Source organism: Megascapheus bottae, chromosome 32 (genome assembly GCF_031878675.1).
Source record: "Megascapheus bottae isolate mThoBot1 chromosome 32, mThoBot2.hap1, whole genome shotgun sequence".
Lineage (NCBI taxonomy): Eukaryota > Metazoa > Chordata > Mammalia > Rodentia > Geomyidae > Megascapheus > Megascapheus bottae.
This window is the reverse complement of record NC_143540.1, coordinates 4,030,728-4,045,942: the sequence shown is the minus strand read 5'-3', so window position 1 is coordinate 4,045,942 and position 15,215 is coordinate 4,030,728. Positions and strand designations below refer to the sequence as shown.

Sequence of the window (15,215 nt, the reverse complement as noted above, 5' to 3'; positions counted from 1 at the left end):
TATCTTGAGATAACATGTCAGATGTCAGCTGCTGTCTGTTCAGGTCTCATTTGTATTCAGAACAAATAGCGCTTTTGCTTGTACATTAATTCTATTTGCAAACTGCTACACCTCGTTGGGGTGGGGGAGGGAATCACTTTGGGTAAGTAGTTTTGCCAAGGGAGTGAAGTGGGCTGTGTGTGTGTGTGTGTGTGTGTGTGTGTGTGTGTGTGTGTGTGTGTGTAAGAGAAAGACAGAGATAGAGATAGAAATAGATACAGAGACAGAGAGACAGAGGCAGAGGCCAGGAAGGGAGAAATAGAGAAAGAGAGAGAGAGACAAGGTTGGACCAGCTTGCTTGGTGTAAGAGCCTAAATCAGTATCAAGGTTCTGGACTCAGACCAACCTGCTACAGAATGCCAGAGACAACTGAATGATCAGGAGTCAGAAACAGCTGAGATTCTCCACTGACGGCCTCTGCAGAAGCACATCTCTCAGATGCTGTGCCCAGGACTTAAGATGGCCTAAGAATAGTGAGTCGTTGAAAAGCAACACCCCTGCATTCAGAGGACTCCCACACAGATACGGGTTCAATACACATGTAAACATCTGCCCAGCAAGCACCCACACCTCTTTTTTTTTTCTCTTTATCAGTCATAGGACTCAAACTCAGGGCCTGGGCGCTGTCTCTGAGCTCTTTTTGCTGAAGGCTGCTGCTTGACCACTTTGAGGCGCAGCTTCACTTCTGGGTTTTTTCTTAAATGGTTCATGGGCTAGAATAATCTTCACTGACTTTCCTGCCTGGGCTAACTTTGAACCCTGATCCTCAGATCCCAGCCTCCCCAGTAGCTAAGAGGATGGTGTGAGCCACCAAGAGCCTGGCTGACCAGGAGATGGTGTTTAATGTGTCTTGGGACTGGAAGGGTGTGCCAGGCAGTAGAGCTCTTCCTTCAAGATCAAGACTTTCTTCAAGGTCAAGGATTTGGGGAGGTGTTCCAGACTGTGACTTACAGATGTTCGACCCTTTTATTTTAAAAAATATGTACATTTAAACAAATCTCTATTAGGATGGGGAAGAGGGATATTCACAAGACAGCCCGTTGACCACTTGAGAGGGGGTGGGAGGGAAAACACGGGAAAGGGGAGGGGTATCAATATCCAAGAAGTAAGGTACCCACTCTACCTGACGAATGTCACTGTGACCCCTCTATACATCACCACGACCATAAAATTAAAAATAAAATCAGCATGCGGAGGAAGAGTGCATTTCTTTTTGGAGCACAATTTAAAGGAAAAAAATAAAATAAAATTAGTAATTGAGATTTGAAACTCAGGGCCTGGTGTCCTCCAGGCAAGCCCCAGAACCAACCTCCAGGGAACCCTAACCCACCCCACCTCCTGGGAGGGAGGGGGAGGGTGGGGGAGGGGGACCCCCCCATCGTCCCCCCATCCCCTTAGAGAGGATGGTCATCACTGCAGATCTGCCCCCCCCAAAGAGCCTGCCCATTCCCAGCCCATCCCCCCGCCCCTCCCCCTCCCCCACTCCCGGCCAGGCTGGGGGCTGGGCCGGCGGGCAGCGCGCAGGCGCAGTGCGCCCCCCCCCCCCCCCCCCCCCGCCCCTCCGCCGGCCCCGGGCTCGCAGCCGCTCCTGGCAGCCGGCCCCCCGCCCCGCGTGGGTCGGGAGGAAGAGTTCCTGGCAAGGATCTCTCGGAGGAGGAGCAGGCTTGGACGGGGCGCGGAACATCTCCTGGTGGCCATCTCCCGCCTCCACAGGCAGGTAATGGGGTGCGGTGTGGGGGGGGCGGGCAGTGGAGGGGGGGCACCCCGCCTGCGTCAGGGCCGGCGTGGGAGGGGACCCTGAGCTCTGCCCACACCCCACCCCCGCCCGCCCAGGGCCGCAGCGAGGCTGTGCTAATCTCAGCTCTGCACCACCTGGGGAGAAGCCCCTGGGGAAGAGGGGGGCCCCCAACCTCTCTGAGACCCCAGGAGATCTGGCACTGGGCTGGGGTGAAGGTCGGAATCGTCTCCTGCGGGGCTCTCACCTTCCCTTCCCTGCTGCCCTAGTGTCTCTCCCTCCCCTCCACCCCCCACCTCTCCCTTTTTCTTTCCCCAATGATAAAAAGGATGGGGGGCTAGTTTTTCTGCCTCCAGGTGACACCCCCTCCCCCTCAGGTCCCTGTTGGCCTCTTCAAATACCACCTCAACCACAGCTGGGTGGGTGTTTAAAAAACAAGACCAACCAGAAAGAATGGAAGCAAGAAGCAGGTTTGTGGTCACTTTCTTATCATCTCCCCTCCGGGTGATTCTTGAGCGCCAGGAGTGCCTGAGCTGAGGTTGATGTGGTTCCTGGCCCATGAAACGGTGTGTAGAAATCTGCCCCCCTCCCCACCCCTGGCCCCAGGGGGTTCAAAAACCAGGAGTGATGGAGGAGGAGGAGGAAAGGCCAGGCTCAGAGGCCTGGCAGGTGTGGGGAACATTTTATCAGGAGGCTTTTCTTCACCCCATTCCACCAAGAGTGGGGATGAGGACTGGGCCTGGATGGGTGGGGGGGTGGCTCAGGGCCTCTTCAGCCAGGGCCTCGCCTTGTCCTTGAGTGTGCTGGCTTCCTTCCTGGTCAGAGGCCTGCCTAGACAGACCTTGCAACATATAGCCAATCTCCAAGGCAGATGGACAGAGAGGTACCAGCCAGGCCTTAAGGCCTGGGCTCTGCTCCTGGGCTCTTTAGCTCAAGGCTACTGTTTAACCACTTGATCACTTCCAGCTTCCCCCCCACCCCCACATACACACAGTTAATTGGAGCTGGTTCAAGACCAGGATCTGAGCCTCTTGTGTATCTAGGATTATAGGCTTGAGCCACAGGCACTCCGCTTCCTGGCTCTATTTCGAAAGAAGGAATATTGCTGCCATGAGGAGCCTTTTAATTTGAAATTCTGGAAGATGGATAATGGTATCTACTGTACTATTTTAGTGCTGACTTCATTTCCTGGTCCAGAAGATCAGAAATCTGTGCATGTTTTAGGGGTACAGCATGAAACCCATCTGCTCAGGTCAGATTTTTCCATATTCACATGAAGATTTATGAGGTGGTAACTTATGTCAGTATAGCCAAGGATAATTCTGTTATATTTTTTTCCTCTGCCATTTGGAATACACATATTTTTTAGTAGTCATGAAAATGTAATAGAAAATACACACACATGCACAGAACTCTCTCAAATGCGATAATAAAGACATTCCTCTTACTTGGTAAAATCTTTCACCTCTGTTTTGTTTGGGTAGCATCCACTCGTATTTTCTCTGTAATAGACTCTGTTTATCCACAGTTTTTCCTCCCACAGATGCCACTGAAATATAAGAGCTACAGTTGAGTTTTGGAGAAACTATTCTTGTTTGACTAAAATCCAGGGTAATGATTTATTTTTCCTGCCAGTGAAGATAGGTTCCCCCCCCCCGACTTTAAAGTAAATTCACACAAATAATGTGTGATATATATATATATACACACACACATAAATTTGAAAGGTAAAAAGAAATTCTACCATCTACAAATGTGTATACATTTTTTTTTTTTTGCCAGTCCTGGCCTTGAGCTCAGGGCCTGAGCACTGTCCTTGGACTTTCTCAAGCCTAGCGCTCTACTACTTGAGCCTCAGCACCACTTCTGGCTTTTTTCTATGTATGTGGTACCGAGGACTCGAACCCGGGTCTTCGTGCATGCTAGGCAAGCACTTTAACCACTAGGCCAAACTCCTGGCCCCATGTGTATACATTTTTATGTAGACAGAATCAAACCATAAATACTTCTTCCCCCCTTGTGTGCCCATCCTAGGACTTGAACGCTGTCCCTGAGCTTGTTTTGCTCAAGGCTAGCACTCTACTGCTTTGAGCCACAATGCCATTTCCAATTTTCGTAGACTTTCCTGCCCAGGCTAGCTTCGAAACCCAGTCTTCAGCTCTCAGCCTCCTGAGTAGCTAGGAGTAGAGGTGTGGGTCATGAATGCCCAACACAAATATTCTTATAGCTTTCCTTTTACTCAGTAATCCTACATGGAAATTGCTTGATTATTTATGTATTTATTTTTGGTGCTGGTCCTGGGGCCCAACTCAGGGCCTGGGTGCAGTCCTTGAACTTTTTTGCTTAAGGCTGGTTCTCTACCACTTGAGCCTCAGCACCACTTCCGGCTTTTTCTATATAGGTGGTACCAAGGAATCGAACCTGGGTCTTCATGCATGCTAAGCAAGCACTCTACCACTAGGCCAAACTCCTAGCCCTGACAAAGTCATTTTTTCTTTCACTCTCTCGCCCACAAATTGTACAGCTCATTTCCCACATAGAGTCTCATGAGTACCAGTGCTCTCTTTGTTCAAGAGGAGAGCGATTTTAATACATCTAGGTGTATGAGACAGCCCTCCAAATATTGTAAAGATCCACTCAACATTTGATGGACAGAGGAGAGTCGGGTTTCCTTTCTTAAGGGCCTTGTCTTTTTTAATGTTGAACACTTTAAGTAGTTGTACAGAGGAGTTTCCATCCAAACCGCCAGTTTGTGAGTACCATGACCTTGGGCCATGTGGCCCCTTCCATCCTTCTCCTCCTCCTCTCCCAACCCCACCCCCCCTCCCCTCAAGTTCCTGGGGTTCCATTTTCACGTGTGCCCATTGAATATTGACACTGCTTTCACCCACTTAATGATCATAATTGATTTGGGGGCGGGAGATACTGGGGTTTGACCCAAGGGCCTGTTCTCAAGGCTAGAGCTCTACCACTTGAGCCTCAGCACCACTTCCAGCTTTTGTCTATGTATGTGGTATCGAGGAGTTGAACCTGGGTCTTCGTGCATGCTAGGCAAACACTCCAGCACTAGGTCAAACTCCCGGCCCCTGCTTTGGTTATTTTTGAGCCGGAGTCTCGCCTTTTCTCTAGGACTGCCCTAAACTGACTCCGATGTATCTGGGACGACAGGAGCTCACCAACACGCCAGCTTTCTCGTTGAGATAGGGTCATCTCCAGAACTTTTCTTTTCTTTCTTTTTTTTGTTTTTTGTTTTTTGGCCAAGATTACAGGCATGAGTCACCGGGGCTCAGCTTTTACGTGATTCTAATGACCTTTGGTGACTGGCAAGCAGTGACAGAGCTGTCATTTTAGTGAGTGATTTCCCTCATGGGGGGAATCAGTTATGACTGCCGGTTTCCGTGTGCTCAGCCTTCCCCAGAGGGACTTCAGACTTGGCTCCCACGTAGACAAACAGCAGCAGCAAATAAATAAATAAATACACAAAACACAGTGTAAACGTGAGCAGGTGGTGTGTGTGGTGTTGGAGGGACTTGAGAATACATTGTGAATCCTGGAGTGTTCCTTTCTTGTTCAGAGATCATTGCAGATCAGAGAACCCAACTGGGATGTTTGATGTTCTCTCTCCCCCCCCTTCCCTCCCCCTCCCCAGTCTCTGTCTGCTAAAAGTTAGGTAAATAATAAGCCACTTAGAAGAACTACCTTAACAGCATATTGGAAGAATCCAAGAATTTATTTTACATTTTAACTAGCATCTAATCTAATTGGTGATTTAAGTATGGAATTCTGCCTTCTACACACACACACACACACACACACACCACACGTGTTTTAAAGCATAGAGTGACCTAAAATCGTGTGTGTGTGTGTGTGTGTGTGTGTGTGTGTGTGTGTGTGTGTGTGGTGTGTATGCTTGGACTCTGGGCCTCAGTACTGTCCCTGAGCTCTTCAGCTCAAGACCAATACTCTACCACTTGAGCCACAGAGCCACTTCTGATTTTCTGGTGGTTCATTGAAGATAAGATTCTCAGGGACTTCAGTGCCTAGGCTGGCTTTGAACCATGATCCTCAGATCTCCTGAGTAGCTAGGATGACAGTCGTTAAGTGCCTGCCTTAAAACACTCTCTTCCCTACTCCCTACCCCCTGCCCTGCCCCTGTCCCCCAGCAATTAGAAAATTCATACTAGATGGTACTTGTATGTTTATTGAGGATAACATATTTTATGCCAATTGGTAAAACCACTACTTCAGTGATTAGAAAGGATCTTTTCTGGAAAGGGAAGTGTCGGTTAAAAATGGCTCAAGTCTTGCATTCCAGCACATTCTTCAACTGCCAGCTGGCACATTCATCAGTGTGCCAGAATGGATTTCGGAGTGTCACAACATAAACTGCCATCTTCCAAATCAGGCCTCACCGCCTTCACACGACCCACATCAACCTACTTGTTTGAAAACTGCCACAAAATACTTTTTTTTTTTTTTTTTGCCAGTCCTGGAGCTTGAGCTCAGGGCCTGAGCACTGTCCTTGGGCTTTCTCAAGGCTAGAATTCTACCACTTGAGCCACAGCACCACTTCTGGCTTTTTCTTTGTATGTGGTACTGAGGAATCGAATCCCGGTCTTTGTGCATGCTAGGCGAGCACTCTACCACTAAACCATGTTCCCAGCCCCTGAAACTATTATTAAATTGAAAAGTCCTTAAAGGTAGTGGTTACTTTTGTATAAGAGAATTATAAGTAGTTTTGTTAGCATTCCTAGATTTCTGGAAATTTCCTGCAATAATTATATATATATATAGTAACCAAAATAAAGTTTTGTGCTTTAGATTTATAAATTTCTGTGTGTATGTGCCACTGTTGGGACTTGTAGTCAGAGCTTTATGCTAACCATTTAGCTTTTCACATAAGGCCAGCACTCTACCACTTAAACCCCAGCTTCTCCTCTGGCTTTCTGGTGGTTAATTGGAGATAAGAGTCTCATGGGCTTTCTAGGCAGGTTCTGCTAACAGAACACTGTGGATTTGTTCTTGGATGCACTTGACTGAGCCAGACTGGGGAGGCAGTCTCTAAGAAGCAGGAAACTGGCAACTGAAGTTCAACCTGGGATCCTCCAATCTGTGTATCTTCAGTGGAGTCTATAATTGATTGAGAATGGTTTAATTTAGAAAAGCAGATGTAGATTAGTTCAGGAACCATTCAGTTAGGCCCTGGGAACTTAATAGTAAAGGAAATCTGGGAGGTCTGACAGCCAAACCTTGCCAAAGATGGTGAGGCTAAATATACAATGTTTCTTTCTCGTTTTTTTTTTTTTCCTGTTTGTCTAAAATGGGACTAGAGCTCACTCTTGGGTGGTTTGTGTTCATTGGCAAATACCTTACTACTGAACCACGCCTCCAAACCCTCCTTTTTACGTTTATCTTTTGAGACATGGTCTTGTTATATAGCCCAGGCTGGCCTCAGATTTGCAACTTTCTGCCTCAGAGCTAGAATTACAGTTGTGCTCACTACTTCTAGTTACCTTCCCCATCCTCCCAGCCCTTTCTTTTATTTTTTTGAGGGGTGGGTGGTCCTGAGGTTTGAACTCAGGGACTGGAATTCAAGGCTAGCCCTCTATCACTTGAGCCACATCTCTGCTTTCAGCTTTCTTGCTGCTTAACTGGGAATCAAATATCTCACTCTCTTTTCTGCCTTGGCTGATTCAGAACCAGCTCCTCATATCTCAGCTTTGCAAGTAGTGAGAATTATAAGCATGAACCACCAAGCATCTGGCTTAAAAATGTGGTATCATTAAGGACTCTGAAATGTCTTTAATGGATCGAGTTACCTATTTGTGTTATTTAGTCGTTGAAGTCTTGTATTTGTACTACTTATACACTTGGTTCTTATGCAAATTTGCATAAAAATGCCACCCCCATGGAGCTAGGAGTTTGGCCTTCGTGGTAGCCTAGCCTTAGTGCTTGCCTAGCATGCACAAAGACCTGGGTTCGATTCCTTGGTATCACATGCATAGAAAAAAGCTGGAAGTGGTGCTGTGGCTCAAGTGGTAGAGTACTAGCCTTGAGAAAAGTCCAAGGACAATGTTTAGGCCCTGAGTTCAAGACCCACGACAGGCAAAAAAAAAAAAAAAAAAATATATATATATATATACACAAAGTTAAAAAAATGCCACCCTCCAAATGATGCATTGATTGATTTTGATACCCATTTCACATTAACTGTGCCAGTTAATGTGAGTGGGGGAAAAACAAGCTAAGGGAAAGTACCCTGGTCCTGAGTTCCAGCACCAATACTGTCTCCTTCCCCATCACAATCCCTCTATCCCCTGTAAATTTAATGACTTAAAGTAATAGTCATTTTGTTGTCTATTGTGGTTTCTGTGAATGAGGATTTTGGAAAAGAGTGATGAGGTTGGTGATTCTGATTCAGAGTATGCCATGAAATACGTAGCTGGTGTGAGAATACTCCAGAACCACGCCTCCAAACCCTCCTTGTTATGATGGGCTTAAGCTGATTAGGCATTTCTTACTCTTGTTATGGTCTCAGAATCTGTGCTTTCACTATGTGGGCTAGTTGAGTTTCCTTACATTATGGTGGCTCTGGCAAGTCAGACGGCGTATCCGGCTGCTTGAGGGTCCAAGCCCAAGGATACCAGCTGAGAAGAAGCAGTTTGATGACCTAGCCTCACAATTCACAATGTGTCACTCAAATGTTTCAAAGCTCTTCTTATTTTCAGAGGGGGTGGGGGGGACTAAACATCTCTATCTAATAAAGCCATCAAACATTAAAGAACATTTAGCTTGGGAAATATTAGATTAGTGACTCTCTTTGGAAAAGAGATTATATTATCAGTCGTAGGTCTAAGAAGAAAGATGTTATGTTTTTGCCTTAAAGGGGAGGAGAAAGACATATTCCCCTTAGAGCTAACTGAGTGGGGAGATTACCAGACCATTCTTTGAAATAATTGTCTGTGCCTTTTCATTCCCCTGTTGGAATTATGCCTAGACGGCACACGTTAATTTTCATTTTACTTTTCTTGAGTAATGAGTCATTAGGAGAGAAAAGGTCAGCAGTAATTTTTTTTTCCAGTTTTTCTTGTTGGTGCCTATACTGGGGCTTGAACTCAGGGGCTTCAGCACTGTCTCTTAGCTTTTTTTTTTTTTTTGCTAAAGATTGGCACTCTACTCCAGGAATCATAGCTCCACTTCCTGCTTTTTTGAGGGGCAGGAAAGAGAGGATGGGGGAGGGGAGCCACAGAGAAGATTCCTGTGAGCTAAGCTTAATATGTGCTCATCTGAAACACAGTGAAATCCTTAAAGACCGTGATGAGGAAGAATGTGGTCCCTGTAGGCTAGCTGCATAGATGAAAACTGAACAACGAAACCTGTTGAAACTCATCTGCCTGCCTGCCTATCTGTCTATCTATTTGTGCTGTCCTGAGGCTTGAACTCAGAGTCTTAGGGCTGTCCCTGAGCTTTTTATGCCCAAGGCTAGCGCTCTACCACTTTGAACCACAGTTCTACTTCCAGTTTTCTAGCGGGTTCATTGGAGATAAGAATCTCACATATTTTCCTGCCTGGGCTGGCTTTGAACAGTGATCCTCATATCTCAGCCTCCTGAGTAGCTAGGACCGCAGGTGTGAACCTCCAGAACTTGGGAGTGTTTGAAGAAGGGAGAGTTGGATAAAGGAGAAAGACAGCGGGTTGGCAGTAGATGATACATTGTGTGTGTGTGTGTGAGTGTGTGTATGTATGTGTATCTATATAGATATTATATCTATATATATCTATGTCTATATCTATATATATATGGAATTTTCACAATGAGCCTCTCCACCTCCACACAACTAATATCTGCTTATAATAATAGAGAGAAAAAAAATCAGAACTAGCCAGGAGCTGTTGGCTCATGCCTGTCACCTTAGCTACTCAGGAGGCTGGGATCTGAGGATGTTGATTCAAAGTTATCCTGGGCAGGGAAGTCTCTGAGACTCTGTTGTCCACTACACAAAAAAGCTGGAAGTGGTGCTGTGGGTCAAGTGATAGAGTGCTGGCTTTGAGCAAAACTGTTCAAGGACAATGCCCAGATGCTGAGTTTAAGCCCCCCCAGGATTAGTGCACATACACCTGCGTGCGAGCGTGTGTGTGTGCGCGCGCGCGCGCACACACACACACACACACACACACAGAACATTCGATAAGGATGAAAACGCACGTGGTTCGAGATGTCAGGGAAGGCCTCTTTCTTAAGATAGAATTTGGATTGGCCTTAAAAATAGGACTGTGTGTGGAGCAGAGGGAAGTTGGTAGAAGGGAGGCAGAGGGAAATGATTGGGCTGCCAGGGAAGACACAGACTGGTGGCTTAGAGCACAGTGTGGAGGCGCTAAGAAGCCGAGGATTAATAGCGCCTATTATTAAGGAGCCACTGAGGAAAGAGACAGGAAGTTGAAATTCGATATGGAGTAGGTTTGCAAAGAATCCTAGGTTCTTTTTTTTTCCTCCTTAAGTTTTAGCAAGGATCTATTTTAACAGTGTAGAGATAAATAAAAAAGGAGGAGGAGGAGAAGAGGAGGAGGAGGAGGAAGAGGAGAAGAGGAGGAGGAGGAGGAGGAGGGGGAGGGAGAGAAGGAGAGGGCAGAAGCAGCTGCTTCCAAATGCTGGTGGCTAATGTCTGTAATCCTAAGTATTTAGGAGGCTGAGATCCGAGGATCACGGTTCGAAGACAGCCAGAGCAGGAAAGTTGGTAAAACTGTTTTCTCCAATTAACCACCAAATAGCTGGAACTGTGGCTCAAGTGGTACAGCACTAGCCCAGGGAAAGCACCGAGGCCCTGAGTTCAAGCTCCGTGGCCTACAAAACAAAATAAAACAGAACAAAACCCCCCAAAACCCCAACAAAACCCAAAACAGATTCCTAGATTCCTAGCTAGGGAAGTAGAAAGATGGTAGTGTGTCCCAAAACAGAAGGGGGGAAGTAAGGAGAGAAAACTGTTTTAAGTTGAAGCATGACTAGAGGTGGAAATGTCCCGCCAACCTTTGGGGCATAAAGCACATGCCCATTCGCCTGGTGCTAGGAATGTGACCCGTAGGGAGGCCTCGTTGTGTGTTTGTCATGACGTCTAGCAGCAGAAAGGAGTAGGATGCCGTTCAGAAAAGGAAGCAGCAAACAGAATTGAACAGTTGGCTGTCCAGATGGTGCCAGGGAGCAGAATTGCATTAGGTTTCTGGGCCACAGTTTAAGAGTTTTGGCAAAGAACCAAGAAGTCAAGAGCCAAAAAAAAAAAAAAGCTTTTTCTCTTCTCTCATTTTTTTTTTTTCTCTCTCTCTTCTCTTTGGGGGTGGGTGGAAGAGGAATCACTAGATGGGAAGACTTGGTCATATTTCGTTGCTCTGTTCCCTTAAAAATGCTTAAAAAGAGAGTTTTTCCCCCCATTGTGTTTGTTTTATTTTTGCCTTATCTGTCTTTGGGATGATAAGGGAGTGGACACAGAAATGCAGGGACAAAGGTTAAAAAAATGCAGCAATGATACTCACTCGACACTGGGTTGAAAACGAACTGTACAACTTGTGGGTGGGGACAGGAGGGGAAAAGCTAGGAGAGAGCAAGAGAAGGGGTACTCTTTACCTGACTTATGTAACTTATAAGAAGAGGAAAATTTTAAGGTGTAACATTTTTTTTTCTTATGCAACAATATATAGCTGGGCATTAGGGACTCAAGTCTGTAATCCTGAGATCTGAGGATCAAGCTTCAAAGCCTGGGCAAGAAGGAACATCCATGAGACTCTTGTCTCCAATTAACCCCCCAAAAAGCTGGAAGTGGAGCTGTTGCTCAAGTGATAGAGTACCAGCCTTGAATGAAACAGCTAAGGGACAGTGCCCAGGCCGAGTTCAAGCTCATGATACCAGCGTGTACGCGTGCACACATGTGCTCACACACACACACACACACTGTACCTTTTTTTTTTTGGTCAGTCGTGGGTCTTGAACTCTGGGCCAGGGTGCTGTCCCTGAGCTCTTTAGCTGAAGGCTACCACCCTACCCCTTGAGCCACAGCGCCACTTTCCACACACTATACTTTTCTGTGTCAGTAGATACCTACATTGTTACATTGTCATTTGAATTTTTAAATTTTTTTATTTTATATGGACTGTTTTTTTTAAAGATGGAAGAAAAACAATCAATAGGTCAAGATGTGAAATAATGTTGACGGAGAGTTCAAGCCCCACAAGTGACCAAAGGAAAAGAAAAAAGAAATTGACTGAGACAAAGGACAAACAGAATGAGAGATGGCTAGAGATGGGAGTGAAAACCTTTCTTCTCTTCTCCTCTCCTGCTTCATCTTTTTGGTTGGTCATGGGGCTTGAACTCGGGCACTGAGCACTTTCCCTGAGCTCTTTTTGCTCAAAGCCAGTGCTCTACCACTTTGAGAAACAGCTCCACTTCTGGTTTTCTGGTGGATCCTTGGAGATAGGAGTCTGATAGACTTCCCTGCCTGGGCTGCTTTTGAACTGTGATCCTCAGCTCTCAGCCCCCTGAGTAGCTAGGATGACAAGTGTGAGCCACCAGTGCCCAGCTGAGAAAGAAAACCTTTTATAGTGTTTCCCCACCTTTGTGGCCATCCTTCTTTTAGGTCCTTGAATTGATGCACTACTGTGATAATGGAGTTGAGTTCTTCACAGTAGCATGAATATACACGTTTGTCTTTTATTATTTCTTTACAGAGACTTGAATACCTGAAGAAATGGATACTTCACAATCCAAACAATATCCAGTGAAGAAACGGGTAAAAATACATCCCAACACGGAGATGGTCAAGTACACTTCTCATTATCCCCAGCTGGGAGATGACAGCTACGAGGAAATCAATGAGGACTATGGGAATTTTCTGGACCAGAACCCCAAGAAAGGTCTCCTGAGTGAAATGAGAAGGAAAGGAAGAACTTTCTTTGGCACCATAGACACTCAGCCTCTCTCCACAGAAGCCCCAAGGACCAGCGAGACGGGCCGATTCCAGGGCTTTGCCGAAAAGAATATCTTTCAGTCTCGAAAAATGTGGATCGTGTTGTTTGGATCTGCTTTAGCCCACGGCTGTGTGGCTCTCATTACTCGGCTTGTGTCCGATCGGTCCAGAGTTCCCTCCTTAGAGCTCATTTTTATCCGTTCTGTCTTGCAGGTCTTCTCCGTGTTAGTTGTGTGCTACCACCAGGAGGCCCCGTTTGGACCCCGGGGGTACAGATTGCGCCTCTTCTTTTATGGGGTATGCAATGTCATCTCTATCACCTGTGCGTACACCTCCTTTTCCATCGTTCCTCCCAGCAACGGGACTGTCATGTGGAGAGCCACCACGACGGTGTTTAGCGCCGTCTTGGCCTTTTTACTGGTGGATGAGAAAATGGCCTGCGTGGATCTAACCACTGTGGTTTGCAGCATCGTCGGGGTGTGTCTTGTCATGATCCCCAATATTGTGGATGAGGAGAATTCTTTGCTGAATGCCTGGAAAGAAGCCTTTGGGTACACCATGACCGTGATGGCTGGAATGACCACAGCTCTGTCCATGATAGTGTACAGATCCATCAGAGACAAGGTCAGCATGTGGAGCGCCCTGTTTACGTTCGGGTGGACCGGGACCATCTGGGGCCTGTCGACCATGTTTGTTCTCCAAGAACCCATCATCCCTTTAGACGGAGAAACATGGAGTTATCTCCTAGCCATTTGCGTCTGCTCTACCGTAGCCTTCTTAGGGGTGTATTATGCGTTGGACAAATTCCATCCTGCTTTGGTCAGCACGGTCCAGCACCTGGAGATTGTGGTGGCGATGATCTTGCAGCTTGTCGTGTTACACATATTTCCAAGCGTATATGATGTCTTCGGAGGCGTGGTCATTATGATTAGCGTGTTTGTCCTTGCCGGCTATAAGCTTTACTGGAGGAATTTAAGAAGGGAAGACTATCAGGAAATACTAGAATCTCCCACGAAATGAATATACGATTCCTATTGTCTGGTTAACGTCCACTTAGGCACATGTGACACTGCCACTTTAAGGTTTACCTATAAATGTCTTTTGTGTTCTATAACTGACAGAGTGCTATATAATATAATTAAATATGCGCAGATGCAGAAAAATTAGTCTAATATATTCAAGAATAAATATTAAATAAGAGATGATTCCATGAATCTTGTGTCTTTGCCGTTATTAACAAAAGGTAAATTGTGGGAAGAGAACATCAGTTTCTATCACTACAGAAGAAATGAGGGGCCAGGAGTTTGGCCTAGTGGTAGAGTGCTTGCCTAGCATGCACGAGACGGGGGTTCGATTCCTTGGTACCACATACATAGAAAAAAAAGCTGGAAGTGGAGCTGTGGCTCAAGTGGTAGAGCTCTAGCCTTGAGAAAGCCCAAGGACGGTGTTCAGGCCCTGAGCCCAAGCCCAGGACTGGCAAAAAAAAAAAAAAGACTTGCCAGGCACTAGGTTCATGCCTATAATCCTGGCCTTCAGATTTTGGCATTCAGAAAGCCAAAACCTGGAGGATTGAGATTTGATGCCAGCTTTGGCAGAAGAGTCTGTAGGACTCCATCTCTACATGATTCAAGTGATAAGAGTTCCAGCTGAGTAAGCAAGTTCAAGCTGGTTCAAGGTCCTGAGTTCATATCTTCCTATCTCAGTTCACAAAAACAAAACACAATGAAAATACCTTGTGAGACTTGAGACTTATTGACTGATGGTACATGTTCATAATTCTAGTATTTGAGAGGTTAAAGCAGAATCACAAGTTTGAGACCAGAATGGATTACATAGTGATTTCCAAGCCAGTTAGGGCTATATAGTGAGGCACTATCTAAAAAATAAATGAATAAACAACAACTAAAAAAGAACACAAGACTTGAAAGATCGAATTTATGTGATCTTAAAGTTCCAATATTTTAAACTGGGCACTGGTGGTTTATGCCCATAAATCCTAGCTACTCAGGAAGCTGAGCTATGAGGATCAGGGTTTGAAGCCAGCTTGGGGTAGGCAAGTCCTTGAGACTCTTATCACTAATAAAATATGCAGAAAAAGCTGGAGGTGGCACTGTGGCTCAGGTGGTAGAGTGCTAGCTTTGAGCGAAAGCAGCTCACACAATACCCAGGCCTTGAAGTCAAGCCCTGGATTGGGGGGGGAAAAAAATAAGTTCCAAAATTTTGAAATGGTTAGGGAAACACAACACACACACATCTAGCGGTGGTATGCTGGGTAGAAGAGCTGAATTAGCCAGGTGTGGTGAGACGATTCCTCATTTTGTCTTTATATCAAGTTCAGACACAGCTCGGATGGGGTCAGATCTTTTGTGTCCCCACACGGTTGCCTCACCCAGCAGAACTTAGGGAACCAGACCACAAGGAGGTACCCCAAGGGTTGGGCTGGATCAGGGGGACAGGGCAGAACCAAGCTCCCACAGGAACTGACCTCT

General features: G+C 46.1%; 1 protein-coding gene across 2 annotated transcripts; it reads left to right on the top strand.

The window, feature by feature from the left end:
• The first annotated feature begins 1,606 nt into the window (after positions 1-1,606).
• Positions 1,607-13,931, top strand: Slc35g2 (solute carrier family 35 member G2). Of its 2 annotated transcripts, none has more exons than XM_090323354.1 (2): positions 1,607-1,752; positions 12,488-13,931. In XM_090323354.1, exon 2 carries the CDS (start codon positions 12,508-12,510, stop codon positions 13,744-13,746), a length of 1,239 nt encoding a protein of 412 aa, XP_090179480.1. In that variant the 5' UTR covers positions 1,607-1,752; positions 12,488-12,507; the 3' UTR covers positions 13,747-13,931. The 2 variants fall into 2 exon arrangements, with proteins under 2 accessions (XP_090179480.1, XP_090179479.1); XM_090323353.1 differs by having other exon boundaries at positions 1,607-1,756.
• Positions 13,932-15,215: the final 1,284 nt, after the last annotated feature.

Bases quoted from the DNA above. Each gene is read 5' to 3' on its own strand.
- Slc35g2 (XM_090323354.1), top strand. From the start codon at position 12,508: ATGGATACTTCACAATCCAAACAATATCCAGTGAAGAAACGGGTAAAA.